Source organism: Limulus polyphemus, unplaced genomic scaffold, assembly GCF_000517525.1.
Source record: "Limulus polyphemus unplaced genomic scaffold, Limulus_polyphemus-2.1.2 Scaffold2195, whole genome shotgun sequence".
Taxonomy (NCBI): Eukaryota; Metazoa; Arthropoda; class Merostomata; order Xiphosura; family Limulidae; genus Limulus; species Limulus polyphemus.
In genome coordinates, this window is record NW_013667805.1 from 98,003 (window position 1) to 116,320 (window position 18,318).

Below are 18,318 nucleotides of genomic sequence, written 5' to 3' on the forward strand. Positions count from 1 at the left end.
ACCTTAGGAAGGACATTGAATTGTTGGAAAGGGTTCAGAGAAGTGTTACTAGAATGATGCCTAGGATAGAAGGGTTGTCATACGATGAGAGGCTGAAATCTCTCAAATTTTTTTCTCTTGAAAAAGAAGAGTTAGAAGGTGAATATGATTGAGGTGCTTAAGATTGTAAAGGGAATTGATAGTGTTGATGTATCATCTTTTTTATATTAACAATGAAAATAGTGGGACTAGGGGACACAAATATAAATTTTGGCAAGGTAGGAGTCATCTTTAGCTAAGACAGTTTTATTTTTCTAACAGGGTGGATGGCCTTTGGAATGGGTTGCCTTCAAATGTTGTAGAGGCAGTAAATTCAAGTGAATTTAAGAAAAACTTGATAAGTATATGAATGAAAGGGGCTGGGTTTAATTTTTACTATCATTTAGTTTTAAGGATGGAACAGCTGAGATGGACCAGTAGTCCCATGTTGTCCCAAAATATTATGTTATGTTATTAAAGTTTAGGGGTCATTTTAATTTCTACATTGAATCAGGGAGAGGAAACCAACAGAGATGTTTTTTCACATTTCCACTCTAGTTAGTTCAACACATCCACAATAAACACTTGCCCTTGTCTGTACTTTAATTGTGTTTATATATTAATAATTTTTTGTTTAGTGCATTTTGTATCTTGACTCTTTCTTTGTTAACAAACTCAGTCAGAGTTTGGAAAGTAACAAACCCATACTCTGAAGTGCAATATTTGTCGGACCTCTTGTTAAGCAGGTCCTACATATTGCTCTGTGGGAAATATGTGTACCAGAAAATAATTAATCATGCTTTACTGAATTTAATTTCTTCACATTTATGGAACAAAAGATATAGGCCTCACCATCCAATAGGTTCGTTCTCTCGACAAGCTGTTAGGCTAATGCCTCATAGGATCTGTAAACCATGCAAAAATTATGTGGAAATTACCAACCTTGCTAATATCCTATACTATCCACTCTGTTAATACTTTTGTACCAGGATGGTTCAGGACTTGTCCCCCAAACTTTATCCATTTCTGCACTGCTTTATGGATCTAGCATTAGTCAGCTGCATTCCTGGTTCATTTTTGTCTCTCAATATACTTTGGAAAGGAGGGCAGGATCATAACCAGCTTGAACAGCAGAACACTTAAAAAAAAACTTAGTCGTGGTTGCTGCTTACCTTGTGCTATTCTGCCAAATGTTTCTAGATCACTAGGCCAAAACGTTGGTTATTTTTTTTAGAACTTCTTGAAAAACTGCTTCTATGGTAATATAACATCACAATGTGCTATGCTATTACCTGAACATTTCCCCAAAAAGTACTTGCTACATTTCGATGACAGATTATTTTATTTATGTGAATGACATGGTATAATTATCAGTGAAAATTAATACAATATGCATGCAAGTTGCTCAAGTAAAAATTGATTCTTTGTGATTGGTAAGGAGCTATTTTAAGAGAAATTATAACTTTTGGGCACTATCTAGACTTTCTTGAGGTGATAATAATGCCTAAGCATGCCTAATAATGTCTGCTCCAGTGCATGGGACAAGCAATCAATGCTTCCATTGATTGGTCTAGCTATCAGGATTATTGCAGAATGGTGAAATCAAGTACTCTATATATAGACTGGTTAATATGTCACATTAAGATGTATATCTATGTATGTTAGTACACAGTCTTGCATTATATTAGGACTAATTTGTGCACATCTAATTATGTACAAAAAATTAAAACATGTAAAAGTGCAAATTTTTCAGGCACATACTGAATTTGGCTTGAATATTGAGATGTTTGTATGTCTGGTAAAGCCACAGTAATTGTAAACTGAGTAAATAAGACAGTGAGTTCTGTGTTTTCTTGATGTTGGTAAAGGACACAGATCTTGAATGTCAGGTGCATTTCATGTGCAAACTTAAATTTGTTTGTATATTTTGCTTTTGTGTATAAAGTCAGGTTTGTACCAGAAAACAATTTTTAAGTTCGACTAACTTTTCTTTTAACTTGGAGGATCTTTATAATAAATTAACATGTCCAGCTTTAACTTGTGGGCTTTGGTTAGAACAGTTTGATTTAGATTAAACTTGGAAAAGCTACTTGTTTTGTTAGACACTGGTTTAACTTTTTCTAAAATCCCAGATTAATTCAGATTTTTTTTCACTTTGGGGGTTTTCACACTATAAGTTTTAGTTTGTTTTATATGGAAGACACAAAGTTGATAAGAGCTTTTAAATAAAGATTTCACATTTCTCTTATCAGTTCAACACACACCACTGAACACTTACTCATGTCTTGTTTTAGATAGGATACTGTGATAGTGTTTTTGTGAATATACATTTGTGTACTTGTACAACTATTAGAGTTGCATTTTTCTTCTCAACGATCCTGCTTGTAGATTGAAAGGATCACTATACTCCCAAGGCTGAGTGTGTCTGAGGCTGAATGAGATGGTCTCTACCAAACCCCGAGGTAGTCACAGACCACAAAAGCACAACCCTGCACAAAGCCATTTATAGGTAAGAAGCATGAGATGCCATTAATACTGATGGTGAGTATTGGTAGACGACACCAGTGATAATCTGTGGAATAACAAGAAACATTTGCATGAAGAGGGTCAGCCTATTGTTGAGAACAGTCTCAGAAGTGAATAGCCATCAAAAGAAGCAATTTCATTGGCATACAATTCAACAGGCTCTCTCTTATTAGACTAGCACCCGTTCTCCCAAACTTGTTGTGTGGTTTCTCATGGAAAGACTGACTATGCATGTGCTCAGGTAGGATGATCATATAGTGAGCAATTACTTGATGAAAAGGCTTAGCAACCCTCATTTTCTGAGCTCAAATGGTGATGAGAGATGCTATTTATGTACTGCATGGTGCAACTACCACTCATGTGCCCAACTTGAACAGCTGTTGGTTGTTAAACCAACTAAACGGCTGTTGTGATTCCCCTGCTTTCCTAATGCCAGAGTGATCTTTGTGAAGATCACCTTCTTTATCAGAGTACCTACAGTTTTCCTAAATTTGCAGCAGGGACTTTCCCAGACATTTAATTCTGTATGACTCCTCCATGAAGATGGAGGATTGTTTTCTACCCTGAAATAAAGGATGAACTGAGCAACTTTTTAGTTGAATAATTATTCAGTCTTGTTTCACTATAGTTATGTTTACTTTCCTGTGAGGCTCTGCAACACGACTAAATCAGTTTTAAGATGGCTCAACAATCCATAGTTAGTGGCCAGTTGGAATAGTGAATAACTATTTAATGTGGCTCAATCTATTTAGCTAGTGTTGGCAAGATAGTGAATTGAAATACAAAGTAAAGGCAGCATGAATAATATAACTGACATATGGAAATTGACACTAAATAGTCTTAGTTCTGGAGAATTCTGCCAGGAAGTGTTTATTCCATAAGGCCTAAGAAACTGTTGAGTTGAACACCACTCACATGGCAGCACATTAAGGAAATGTAACTAAAGTCACTTAGTTTATGGAAGTAGCCTATGTAGATTACTATAATATGGGAAATATGCCTGAGTGTCAGTTGTTTTTTTTTTTATATGGGCCAGGAGTAGGTGTCTTTGCAGTAGGTGTCTGTAACTTGTTGATGAGAAATTTCAACAATAAACAGACAGCACACAATCCACTTCTTTTAAAATAATATATTCAAAACAAGTCAAACATATATACAAAAATTTGTGACACTATTGGTTATCACAGATGTATCCAAAGCTTTAAATAATTGTTTGTTTTTGTCATCAAAGTTCACACAAGTGGGTTAAATTACTTTAGAACACACCTTTGACAAGACAAATTATTCTCCTCTACTCTGTTATTACAATACAAGCTATGAAACTCACTTTAGAAATCACCTGTTACGGCTAAACTAATACACAATCTAACTTTTTAACTTTTACTTCCACTAATTAAGTCACCTACATACAGTAGACTCTCCTATAACACAGGTTCGTCCAATACAGATAAACTTATACATGCAAAAATAAAAGCAACTAATTATCTGCCTATTATGTGCAGTTCACCCAACACTCAACCATATGAGTGCTCTAATCATTATAACTCTCTCAACACAGGCTTCTTTTTGCACTTGTTTAGTCTTTATAGATTTAATTCTTATAACTTTCAATATATTGTATATCTTCATAAAATTTGGCAGTCTTTCAGTTTGCATTACAAGTCTTTCACATGCAAAAAAAAAAAAAATCACATTTTTAGTAAAGTATTTTTAATAAACTAATAAAAGATTTGTCCATGAATATAGAGTATTTGTTTTGAATAGTCTGTGTGCAAAGTGATTCTCATATTAAGATAACACTTTTCTTCATCTCGAAAATCTCAAATTTCATTTATGTGATCTCCAAGACCTACTAAATACATTTCAAATGTTTGTTTTCACTAAAACTTAATATTTTATCTATTATTTTGTCTACCCTAGCTCTATACAAGGTTTGTCGATTTGACTGACAACATAGCCAACCAAAAAGTTAATGCTAAATTACCAGTTTTTTCTTTCTAGAATGACTTCAAATTGTTTATCCTAAGTAGCTTTAAACTTGTAACAGTATAAATCTATTTATAATGAAATTCTATTGTTTTATTGCCCTTTGACTGCCTCTAACTACTTTTCTTGCCATTATAAGTTGTAAATCACATGCAGCTCACATTCTATCGAATTACAGTATAGATCTAGTTATCATGAAATTTTATTGTTTTATTGCCCTTTGATTGCCCCTGAAACTGTCTAACTACTATTCACACCATTATAAGTTGTAAATCACGTGCAGCTCACATTCTATCAAATTACATTACCTATGAGCTGCTTGCATGCATGCCTCGTGAATTTTTTTTTACCTAATCTAACCTTAACTAACCTAGAAATTCCTATTTTTACATTTTAATTACATTTATATTAATAAATAAATGATAAACATGAAAAACAAAAAATAAAGTACTCACCCGTGTTTTTTTTTTTGCTGTCAACTGTCAATGACACTTAACCCTACTTTTTTTTTTTATACTAATAGTAGTAATGCACAAAATAATTTTTATTTAATTAAATAATGCACCAAAGAACATAGAATAATAACATGCAAAAGGCAGACAATTTCCTCTAACTATCACAATTTTTTCTGGCTTTCTAACTATGCAAAAAGAGCCATTACAAAGGCATCCAAGCTAGTCATTATCTTTCCCATGGGAATGAAGCTTGTACTGAAACAAATTGACAATTCTCTGTTCAGAACACAACATAATGTAATATGTCATTTGATAGATGAAAACCTTGGCTTTCTTTTGGTTATACATAATGTGGCAAGAGGAGTCTGGTTTTCTGTTTGATGGCTCTGTAACCAAACAAAATTGAAAGCTATAAAAATTATGGTTTGTCTGAGCAATAACGATTTTATAGTAATTATAGTAAATTTCGTACTTATTGGAGGGGTAGTGAATAAAATAGAGAAGAGGGGATGCCTAAAGAAAATATGTCACATTTCTCACACTAGGGGAAATTCAGGATTTTTAAAAATATTGCCTTATAAAATTGAAAACTTAAACTTATACACTATTAAAATATGCATTATTAGCTAAGATTTTATGCTATACTAATTGGAATAACAAAAAAGTAGTTTAATAAAATTTTGAACAAAAGCCACTCAAACCTTGAGACGTGCAGTAAATGATGCCTGGCTAGATAAGAGTTAACTTATTTATTTAGTTTGTACTTAACTCTATATGCATGATGTCATTCCACTAGGAGCAAAACACTATAATGTTTACTCTAATTTTCAATTTAATACAAGTATTAAAAAAATATTGCAAAAATTAAGTATGTTGTAGGGGTGCCAATGCCTAAAATGAACATTTTCTTACACTGAAAATGTATTTCCAATAACTACAAAGCTATCTTGATCTTCTTTCTGCTCTCTAAGCATTACTTAACAAGTACAAGTCTACATACCCCACCAACTTAGTGCCACTACTGAACATGTACATAGCATGTGACAACTCTCCACCAATAGTATTGTGCCATCTGTATTTGTGCAGCTAGCTCCCACTGCTATTCCTGCTCAATCCTCACTTTCAAGAATTGATAGGCTCTAAAAGAAAAACCCTGGCAGTGGGGAGGAAGGGTGGAAAGTACCTGTCAGAAGTACATTTTCAGTGAAACAAAATGTTAACTTTCAATACGGTCTTACCTCCTCTCACACAAAGTTAGAATTCCATGTTGCACTCCCACACAAAGTTAGAATCCCACATTGCAAAGGTGAAGAGGCTGGTGTAAGAAAAAAAAGTATGTGCACAAGTACAATTTGTTCTTAGAGGTGCAATCCATAGTGAAATATACATTGAATGAACTAAGTAAATACCAAACATCTACCAGACAGATGAGATTAATTAACTCATCCTCGGCATTAGGAAGTTGAGGATCAAGAAAGATAAATACAAATATAATGTAACTGAAACACAGTGGCTAGGGCAGGAGAACTGTGTTACATACACTAATCAACCCCAACCATAAGTAAACAGTGTCATATGTCAAGCAAATGGACTTGTGGGGTCGTGATGTTACTTCAACTCAACCATAAGAACAGGGCAATATCTGTAACCAGTATTATGAGCAGAAATCATAAATCACTCAACCGTAAATACAGGGAAGAGACATCCTGCATCCGGAATTATGAAGAGGACATGAAACATTTGCTCAACCTTAGGTACAGTGTACTTAAATCCTGTAGCTGGTATTACAAGGCAGACGAAGTCCCCCAAACTCAACCATTGGAGCAGGGAAAGAACCTCCTGAAATAAGAAGAAATGAGAAGAGGGGCCTTTACTACACACAACCGTCCTGCTCCAACAACAGTTGTCCACCTGGGAAAAAGCATCCAGAAGAAATGGAAGGAGAGATACCAGGTTTGCCCTCTTTCCACCGAGTGGAAAATCCTGAGCATGTATGATAAATAAAAATTCAACAACACACTCTGAAGAAAGCTTATGGTCCACCACCCCCGCAACTGGGAATTGGCAAGGACTACCTTGCTCCACTGGAAGAAAAAAAAAGGGGGAAGTAAATGTTGTGAGGAGTCCGGAAGAATGTCACATCGAAGAAAGTATAATGGGTGTCTACAAGTCCCTATTTATTTAATCAAAGGGTCAGCAGGGATGGGCAGAAATCCCCTTCTTCTTTACTCATGAAGTCCACTATTGAGTGAAACTTACAGATATATAGAAACATACTTATATACCACTGGATATGCCACCAGAGGTCTTGTGGAACACCCCATCTCTATAATGAGCATTATAGCAAAATCAGTATATAATGCAGATTTGTGGCAAAGCATACCTGACCAGGCAACACCCACCACAGAGTGCAATCCCATTATCATTGGTTAAAACTAGGGTTGCTGAAAACATAAATGAAAGGAAGTGATAATACTTACCCCAGTCAAAGGCGAACAGATGTGTAGAATCACCATGGTAGGGAGACGATATCCACATCACGAAGATACAGTCAGAACGTGCAGATAATAAGCAATGAAGGAGTAGGCCATATTCCGGTCAGAACAATCTTCTCCAATGGATAGCAAAATTTGATGTGGAAAAATGTGGAAATGTTAACCTTCCATGTATAATATGCCAGCCTAATGGATTGACGAACAATACCGGTTAGCGTGACAGAGGACAGAGCACAGAAAATGGAATGGTTCCAGAGAATAAAAAGTCAGGAACATAAACTAGGAAAGGAGGCATTACATGCCATATAACATCATAAGGAGCAAACTGGAGAAAAAAACAAAAAAAAACAAAAAAACAATCAGGATCGACACGGGAGTACAGGTTGGAGAATGAAGGTAAGGAAATGGGTCTGAAAGCCAAACTGCCTTCGCTGACAGCATAGATCTTAGGGAGGAATGACAAATAGAGATATAGGATGACATAAAAGGAATGGTAGAGGATGTGGGTAAACATTAAAGGCAAAAATATCTGACTGTGGACATCTGCAAGCATGGAGGAGAAAGAAATAGTTCTTGAGGAAAAGATGGTATATGGAACACAAACAAAGGTTCAATATGAGGATGGAAAAGGACATAAATGACAACAATGGTATCCCAGTCAGTACGTCAGACGAATGTGGAGAACACATGACTCAAAAGGAGTGGAAAAAGAGGGAAATGACAGGAGAAGACAAAACATTACAAAACTAGGAAAATGGAAGGTGTTTGACTAGGCCACCCAATAGCCAGACACAGTCAAAGTGAACAAAGATGAAGAACCAGATGAAGAATTAGGAAAGATGAGGAACACAGAAGTGGGTGGAAAACTACATCAAAGAGACCAAAGGCAGAAAGTAGGCCATCGCTTATGATAAATGGACATGGAAGAAGGTTTTGATTGATCAGGAAGGGAAAGTTCCAACATGTGTAGTCCATCCATAGGCTGAGGCAATGGGCCTGACAAAAGCCATGGGTGAAGACAAAGTGTGGTGATGTCTAAATGAACAATGTGTGACTTAGGTTGTAATAGTAGAGACCGTGACAGATGTAAAGGTATGGGAGGTTGTCCAAGTTAAGGTTGAAGCACAGAGAAACATGGCTGCACTGACATATACCAAGCCATCAGTAGGACTAGACACGGATAGGGATTAGCGATAGATCTCTGGAGAGGAGTCGAATAGGAGGGTAAGCATAGACTTAAAGATTACTCCAATCTTGAATGAATGCATCCATCCCCACAGTTAGTGGGTGTGGAATGGGATACCAAAATGAAGGAAGTTCGGTGTACCAGTGGGTGGCAAAGGAATATATGAGGTGTCCTCAGCTGGGAACATACCCACAGAAAGACTTGTGGATTGAGGGACCACTCCATGGGGAGAATCTTATTGGGATGGGATAATCAAACCACAACCATATTCAGAGCACTAGGAACATGGGAAGCTAAGACCACAATGTGATGCATGTGGGCTCAAAAAAGAAGATCCAGAATCTGAAAGCACAAAGACCTAGAATATGTACACTCTTGCCTTATGATATGTATGACCACTGTGGAGTTGTCCCATGCAGGAGAGGAAGGAAGTGGGACAAAATTCGATAAACAACCATAAGCTTGAGAATGGTGATATGAAAAGAAATCTCTTTGATCAACCAGAGACTGGAAATCACCAAGCAGTTGAAATAAGTACTCCAACCCTCTAAAGATGAGTCCATGAATAAATGGAAATCCAGAGGAGGCAGAGGAAGCAGCACCCTCATCATGTTCTGGTCTCTGTCTAACCACCAAGCCAGGTTGGCTTTGATCGGGGAATGAAGGGTAAAAAGGTGGTCCGAGGGATCCAAGTAGAAGTACCACTGATCTAAGAGCATCCACTGAAGAGAATGCACAAGAGTTCAACCCATAGACTGAACAGTTTTCTCCATATCCCAAAGACAGAAAAGAAGAAGGCTGGACTCAACTGAGGTAGGAATGAAGAAAACCCCCAAATGAATAAGGAATTGAGTGGTGATAAGAAAGGATTTCCACCTTTCATCTAGAATACCACCTGTGCTGCTTCTTATAAGAGCAGAAGAGTGTGGTCTCTGAACTGTAAATGGAAATGGGTGAGTAGCCAGTCTTAAAAAGATGACTGCAGAAACCCATCAAGTGAAGAGGTTGGGCAAGAGCTTATACCACTCAACAAAACATTTGAGCCAAGGTTAATTTAAATGGTAGGGCCGTGAACTGGAATGCTCAACTTCAAACAATAAACAACTATTGAGGATGTGGGCACTGTAGGGACAAAACCAGAATTGTATATTACAAGGAGAAAATTTGGTTTCTAGTATGAAAAACATAAGAAAGGAAGCCGAGGCAAAGCTCAGCCCTATGAACTGAAAAGAAATTAACACGTCAGCAATGTAGTGAAGCAAAAAAAAAAAAAATCCTACACTGATGAAAGGTAGGATTATAAAGCATACAGTTACCAATGATGAAAAAAATTTATCCAGATAGAACAGTGAATTAGATTTTACTAGTAGGAATGACATGTAATGTACAAACTATCTAAACATACCTAGTTAACAAAGTACTTATGAATATCAAACTGACAAACATCTAAATTCAGCTAGTCCATAAACTGAGTAATAATAGCAAATGTGCAAACCAATGAAATTTACCAAGAAAGCAAAGTAATAATCAATATCTAAGTTACAATTACCTTAGACAACAAAGGATACATTAGTAAAGCCAACAGTGACAATAATCAGATAGAAAAATGAATTAGATGTGACTAATGATATGTAACTTACAAACTATCTAAACATACCTAGTTAAAGTACTTATTAATATCAAACTGACAAACCATCGAAACTTACCAAGTTTAGAAGGTACATACTATTAATGAATCTCCAAAACAACCAAAAGTACCTAGAAAACAGAGTGATAAACAATATCTAACTTACAATTCATCTAAATTAACTTAGGCAACTTCTAACAAATATCTAACTTCCCAAAGTCTGAGCACTAATGACGTAAAATACTTAAATGTCCCATGTGGAAAAAAAGGACAAAGCCACACAAATGGCATCTGAACAATGCCGACCACGGGAATATCCACCATGTGTTAAGTGTACAAGTCGATAAACTTACCACAGAACCACTGGGAGAAGTGGAAGCAATATGAAGAAAGGAGGAGAACAACAAACCTCCACCAAAGTGAATAATGCAGTGGCATGACAACTGGAGCACGAAAAAGAAAACTAGTGAAATCACCCAGATTTCAAACATAAAGCAAAACCAGATAATGAGTCACCTGATGAACTAGCTGTAAAAAAATGGTAGGGAAAAACTTCTGAAGAGGTGTAGTGTGTGACAGACCAAACTAAGAAGGTGCAGGAAAAAGAGAGTTAAATAGTCTTCACCTTGATTGTATTCTTCCTCAGAAACATTGTCAAGTTGAAAATAAGAAGAAATCGCAGGCCCAACATACAAATCTAGCTTGTTGCAAATTAAGCCCTCTACCTCCTCTGCATATAAAGTCAAAATTGATTCCTGGGAGGTCGTACCAGTAGCATTTTTGACTGCAACAGGAATTTCTTTAGTCAATACATTAAATAGTGAATTCATACTAAGATCTCTTATAATTCGGTAACAAGAAACAAATGGAAAACAAATATTGAAACAATTAAATGCAAACAAAGTAAAATAAAACAGTTGAAAACAAAAAATTTAAATGGCAAAGAAGCACAATCATAAATGAGCCAACTGTGAAAAAACATGCCTAAACAATGCTGTGCCAATCGAGAAAGTGAAGATTGAGTGGGAATAGCAGAGGACCAATAATATAGGTGGCACAATACTATTGGTGGAGAGTAGTCAACATGCTATGTACATGTCCAGTAGTGGCACAAAATTGGTGGGGTATATAGACTGGTGTGCTAAGCATGAAAATTATTTCAGCAATGCTTAGAGGGCAGAAAAAAAAAAAATTGAGAGAGCTTTGTGTGAGGGAGGTAGGAGCATATTAAAAAGTAAGAACACAAAGTAGGAATGAATACACAAAACCATACAAAATTCCCTACGTAAGTATCCAGTAAGTACTGAGTCAATCTTACAAACTTATGGTTATTAGCCACTGTAAGACTGTATATAGCACTATTCAGTTTAAATGCTTTTATTCTAACCAGAATTCATGTAGTTGAGCAGGTACATACTTCAAAAGGCTCTACTTGTCCAGTTTAATGGACCTGAAAGGCACATGGCTGCATTTGGGCTCATCTGAGACGAAAATTTCTTCTCTTTCCGAGTATGTCTGCTGTAGAACTGTAAAGTGGTGCAAACATTATCAAAATTTTCGTCAAAGTGACCCACAATTAAATATATGGTGAACACACAAAAAGACAGATTTATCCATTACCTTGAATTATGAGCAAGATATATATTTATAATCCATATGTTTTCTTTTGATCCGTATGAATCCAATTTTAACGTTCAAATAAAATATTGCAACAAAAGATCATCCATGGATTGCAAACCCTTGTTTGAGTCAACTGTAGAAAGTCCAAGTATATTTAAAAACTGGTGTAAAACATCTACATTGGAGGCCAAACACATACTATGAAAGCACAAGTACTATGAAAGAGATAATAGATCATATAAAAGCACCGTTTTAGAATAAATTAAAATCTCTCTTGTCTCTTTGAGTTTACTTTGCAACTTACCACATGGAACATTTCCATAACATTAAACAGCTACATACTAAAATTCTAATTAACATGAAAACAAAATTTTGGACTCCCTTTCAGATTGCAATAGTAGAATAGCTTCTATTGTGAAAGTAATCTAGCATTCATGAAGTCACAAGAACACTAACAATTGCAAACACACACCTAGGTGTATTCTTTAGAAGTTCCAATTCCAGTTACCATGCCTAACAAACTGACTGAAAAGGCAATTAAACTGTGCAGAACCTTAAAAAATTGTCATTTTATATCAGGGTTTTGATCATCTACATGCTATTATCATTTCATGATGTATATTATGGCTCATATATCCCAAAAGAAGAGAAAATCTTCTTTAAAAGAGAACATTACAATCATGTCTTTACTGCTGTGGTAACTGGACTATCATACAAATGTTTATCAGGATATTATTTATATACATTCAAACTTTCTGAAAATGACTCATAGCAAGGTTTGCAATTCATGATTGTTCTTGTTTTGTGGCATTAGTTTATTTGAATCTCATACTCGACTCATACACATTGAAAAGAATCATACAGATTATAAAAATATATTCTTCATTGCCCACAATTTGAAAAATATGTGAACCAATCTTTTATTGTGTTAACTAAGAACATTCAGCGGATTTTAGGGTGGGTCACTTTGACCAAAATTTTGACAATTTTTGCACCACAGGTTTTATATCTACATTTTAAAATAACAAAAAGTCATAAATTACTATATCAATACCATAGAATTCCACTATAATTTATTAAGCCTAGTAACTAAGCTGTATTTAGGTCTAAAATAGTATGAAATTTCAAGGTCACTAAAGAAATCTGCTATGAAAAAAAAAGGGTTTCCCATGGAAATACTTTGCAAAGGCTCAGAGAACCATGTGGGGGACATTCCAAGCTTTTGATTGGTTATTCACATGTCATAGACAGAAGTAGGTGTATGTAAGGAAGTGTTTTTAAAAATGAAAAGAGGTGGGTGAGGCCACTGTGTTTGATCCAGTAATTGTAGCCAAAAAAGTTAATCAGTAAACTCAGAAGGCAGACAGTGATCGTGAGACCTCAGCATTTTCAGTGTTGTGTATAAAAAATAAGATTATTCTCTTTTGTTTGTATGAGTGTTTGAGTCTTCTTTACTTTACTGTCCATGTTCTAATTATAATTAGCAAAACATCTCTTGAATATGCTGCTTATTGTAAATCTGAATACTTATCTATTGGGCATCATCAGTCAGTGAACCTAAATATCATAATACATGATGAATTGATTAATGTTTATAGACTGGATGTTTCAAATTCTTTAGGCTAGGTATACAATTGTGATAATTTTGCTTGAGAGTGAGAACTGAGTGAGAGCTAATTACAGGGTAAAAGAGCCTATCAGCTATTAACCAGATAATAAAGTCAAAATCTTATGTTCTTCCTTAACAATGTTTTATGAGTTATGATGAGTCAAACTGAGTATATATATATATACCTGTATATTCAGTTCACAAAGAGTAAAAATGATAGAGGTTACACAATCTTTATACAAATGCATATAGAAACAGCATTTGAGACCAAATTGATATTTTAGATATACATGTTAATGAAGATCAATTTTTGCATCACTAAACTTAATTTGATAATATAGTAAATTGTAAATCAAACTTAAAATTATAATTACTAAACTCATTGAAATGTATTTTACACATACAATATCACTAAGCATGGTAGTGCTTAGTATGTAGGGATGGGCTGGGAAAAAAATGGCTGACTCATATTATGAATTGCTCATCATACTCTCAAATCTCTCTTATAACAATATAAGAGATTTTTATAAACACCTAACTACAGTTTTTGATATTTTCAAAAGCTATTAAAATGTTCAGTTTAGCCAAAAAAACATCACTAAAGTAGAGAACCAGTGAGTAAATTAAAACCAAATGTTCTGCTGATTATTCTGATTCTAGCATCAGAAGGGCCAGCTCACCAATGCTTGAAGTTGTTGCAGTGATTTACACACCAAAATGTTGCATTTTAACTTCGGGAGTGCAGAGGCAGTATAGTGTTTCACTAACTTCAACACAAGATGTCCATCACGACAACTCATTATGCCAAGCTAAAACTGCTGCCTTCGTAGCAACTACCATTCATTATTAAATATTCATTGGTATTGTTTAAAAAAAAAAAAGAGGTGAAACAAGTAATAAAAAAAAATTTTGAAAAAAATAAGGATAATGTGGGGATGGCAATGCTAAAAAGTCCAGAAACAAGTTAGGGATAAATACACAAACCCATACAAAAATTCCTCCATCAGTAGCCACTGAGGCAATGTTACAAGCTTATGGGAATTAGCCATTGTAAGACTTTATAGCATTATTCAGTTTAGATACTTTTACACAAACCTGAATTCATACAAATGACAGGAATTCAACATTTAATTATAGATACAAGTTTTTCTTGGAAATATTTGGCTATTTAGGCTAAGGTCTCAGTCTCGGACACTGAGGTCTCAACTACGACACTACTATTCAAGTAGTGATTTTTGTATGGTTTTGTGTATTTATCCCTACCTTGTTTCTGTATTTTTTGGCATTGCCATCCCAACATGATCAATATTTTTTACAACAAAACTTTTATTACTTGTTTGTAATGTAACTTATCACACAATTACTGATGAAATGTGTATGGATGGAGTTAAAAGGAGTCATTGCTGCCCCTTTCATTAACACAGTAACAGACATGTACTGTGCACTTCATATTATGTCTCTTGCTTAGATTATTAAAATATTCATAACATTCCTCATCAACATAATATGATCAAATGATAAATAAAATGACAAAAAGTAGATATCTCTAACTAAATATATATACTTATCCACTTTACTTTTTCATGTGTATCAGCTGCTTCTTCAAATTCAAATTTTCCAATGATATTCGCTCAATCTGAGCTACCTGTTTAGTCAACACTTTCAACTGAGACTTTAATGCTGTCTTCTGGGCTTCTGACTCAAGATACTTGTCCTTTTCACACTCTGCTTTAGCTTCAGCTTTACGAACGTATTCTTGGATACATTTAACCTTCTCGTCTGCTTTCCATAGTTCCATTTCTTTTGCCTTTAAAGAAACTTTTACAGATTCTAATTCATTTTTCAAGGCATCAGAGGATTGATTATCAAGATCTTCAGAAATGTCAAAGAACAAACGAACAATTTTTTTATGGGTAACATGTGTTCGGCAAGATGGACAGGTTCTAGACTCTTCAAGCCACTGTAGGAAGCAAATTTCATGGAATGTATGCCCACAAGGAGAAGCAATTACACTGTTTGTACCATCAAACAAGTCAGAGCAGATTGTGCAGAGTGCTTTCATGCTTTCTAATTCTACTTCTTATCTGTGTAAAATAAAAGTAAATTCTGTAATAAACAACAAAATAAACACAAATTCTACTTCTTATCTGTGTAAAATAAAAGTAAATTCTGTAATAAACAACAAAATAAACACAATGTATTAGGCATTATTACAGGGGTAGATGAAGAGTGAACAATAACTTGCATTTGATTGGTCACAAATATATAAAACCATCATATGGCATATCAGAGCCAATAAAGAGGAAAATACAGGAAATAACATTTAACACTAACAAAACAAATAATAGTAACTTGTCCTTACTAATCACTAGTCATAAACATCACAAATATTTCTGAAAATTTCTATTCAATAAATAATTGTATTACTGAGAATAATTTCTATATTGACTCATCTATTTTGTGATCTTCAAAATAAAGATTGTAAAATCAGTAAGTTTTCTTCAACATAATCAATATAAATATTGTTGTAAGAGTTGCTAAAACTCACTCAAACTATGATAACTGTCTTGCTCTTATATTAAAAACACCAGTAATTAAAAATCCAGAAGTCTAGTCTCAATTTAACCATTTTCACCATAACCAACAATTCCCCCAAAAGTAACATCTTACCACCTCCTATTTACATCATATTAATATATGATTGTTCTAGGCAAAATAACAACGATCAATACATATCAGCCAAGTGGAATCACATAGTCAAAAGTTACACATAGAAAAAAAATTTAATATTTTCTTAAATCAAAAATGTATTTCCAATGATACTTACCTCCCCTCACACTACACCTATTACTCAACTACCAGGATTTCTTCCTTTGCCATTCTAAGCATTGGTTAGATTTTTTTCTTGCTTGCTCCAGTCTTTTATACCCCACTTAAATGCCCTTGGCAATATTTGTCTCGTGGCAATCTTCACCTCCATCAGTGCACCCTCTATCCTGGTACTGTATATAAGCACCTCATTCAGATAATGTTATCACTTTTTTTTGAGACTGACTCAATCCGCAGTCTAACACCAGCTCTTAGTGGGGAGGAAGGGTGGGAGAGTGTGAAAGGAGGTAAGTATTATTGGAAATACATTTTCAATATAGGAAAATGTTAACTTCCATAACATACTTACCTCCACTCCCACTTATAGCCAGAATCCCACATTGATAAGGTGGAGGGGGCCAGTGAGGGCATTATCCATAGAGAAAGCATCTGCATAGATCATGGGTGTGTCAATAGAAGATTGGCACCATAGTGGAGGAATTGCACTACATCCAGAACAGGCATGTTCTTCACCTAGTACTTAATTCATGTACTGAAGGTGGAAGTTTACATGATTCATCATAAAGCTGATGAGGTTACACTGCTCAGGGTTGGAATTATAGGGCCATGGCCCCTATGTCCCATGTTGGTGGCTAGGGCAACTGGACTATACACACTTATGAGTGGATCCCAACCTGTAGACATAGAGTGATGCGTTCCGAGCCACCGGAATCATGATGAGAAGGTAAGCAACACTGAAGTGAACAAACCTTCTCCTCAACCTGAAGAATTTCACAAAGCAACATCCCAGGTTTGGAATAATGAGATCTTATATACCATACTCAACCTGAGGAAACAGAACTCATCTGGTCTGGAATTATGAACACTCATCCTCACTCCCCAACTATGTGGGAAAGATAAATTCCACTTGCCCTCGAAATTATGGAGAACGTGAAACAAACTGTGCTTAACCAAGGACCCAGGGTAGGACACCACTCAGCAAGCATAATTATGAGGAAATAATGGACCCTCTTCCATGAACAATGTACTGAACCAATATTGATTGAAAAGAAGGGCCACACTCAATTCAGCTGAATATTCGAGCATCAAATCTGAACCGGTATTACAAGTAGGCTCGCACATAGGCTGGTGCCTCTTCTACTGACATCTGGGAAAAAACATCCAGGGACCAAGGTGGAAGGGCCCCAAACTTTGCCCTCTTCTCCAACAACAGAGGTAAAGCTTCTGTCCACCATCTATGTGACTGGAAACCAGGTGTGGTAAAGACCCCCTAGCTCCACTAGTAGAATTTGGGAGGTAATGTGTATAAGGGAGTCCTGAAGAACAGTGCAATAGGTAAACCACATTCCATAAATTTTTAAAAGCACACCAACCCCAGTTTATTCAATCCAATGATCAGCAGGGATTGGCAGGATCCCCTTATGCTTTACTCATGATAGTCCATGAGTGGCAATCCAGCATAGTACAGTAATACTACCTGATCAGCCTCTAGGTGGTCTTATGGAACACCTCATTTCTACAGAGCCTGTTGCAACCTAGATATAGCATACTGAATTAGTGGTTGCTAGTGTGGAATTGGTTTGATAGAAGCACACCTGCCTGGGCAACACTCGCCACAGAGTGTGATCCTGTGAAAACAAGGTAAGAAACCCTGAAAGGTAAAGTAGAGACAAGCGTAGCAATGAAAATACTCACCCCTCTGTATAATCTAGTAGAAGCAGTTAAGATAGCTACAGGGGGTAATCAAAAACCCTCAGAGGAAGATACTGTCAGATCATTCAAATAATGTGAAATAACAGTATTGGGGGAGATCCATGTCCCACTCACCAATGTTCTCCAGCAGACAATTCAACGGAGCCACTAAGGACATAGAAATGTGACAAATCTGATTTGACATGAATCGCAGAAGATTCCTTGCCTTCAAAGAAAATGCAGAATAAGCAATATAAATCACCTTGATACTCACC

The 18,318-nt window shown here is 35.6% G+C and overlaps 1 protein-coding gene across 6 annotated transcripts in view; it reads right to left on the minus strand.

Moving 5' to 3' along the window:
• Positions 1-18,318, minus strand: part of LOC106466228 (E3 ubiquitin-protein ligase TRAIP-like) — an 81,716-nt gene that overhangs the window by 35,520 nt on the left and 27,878 nt on the right. For all 6 annotated transcript variants that reach the window (XM_022394211.1, XM_013926479.2, XM_022394206.1 and 3 more), the window contains one exon: positions 15,100-15,606. In XM_022394211.1, coding sequence (XP_022249919.1) covers positions 15,100-15,584 — 485 coding nt within the window. In that variant the 5' untranslated portion in view covers positions 15,585-15,606. The remainder of the gene's footprint in view (positions 1-15,099; positions 15,607-18,318) is intronic.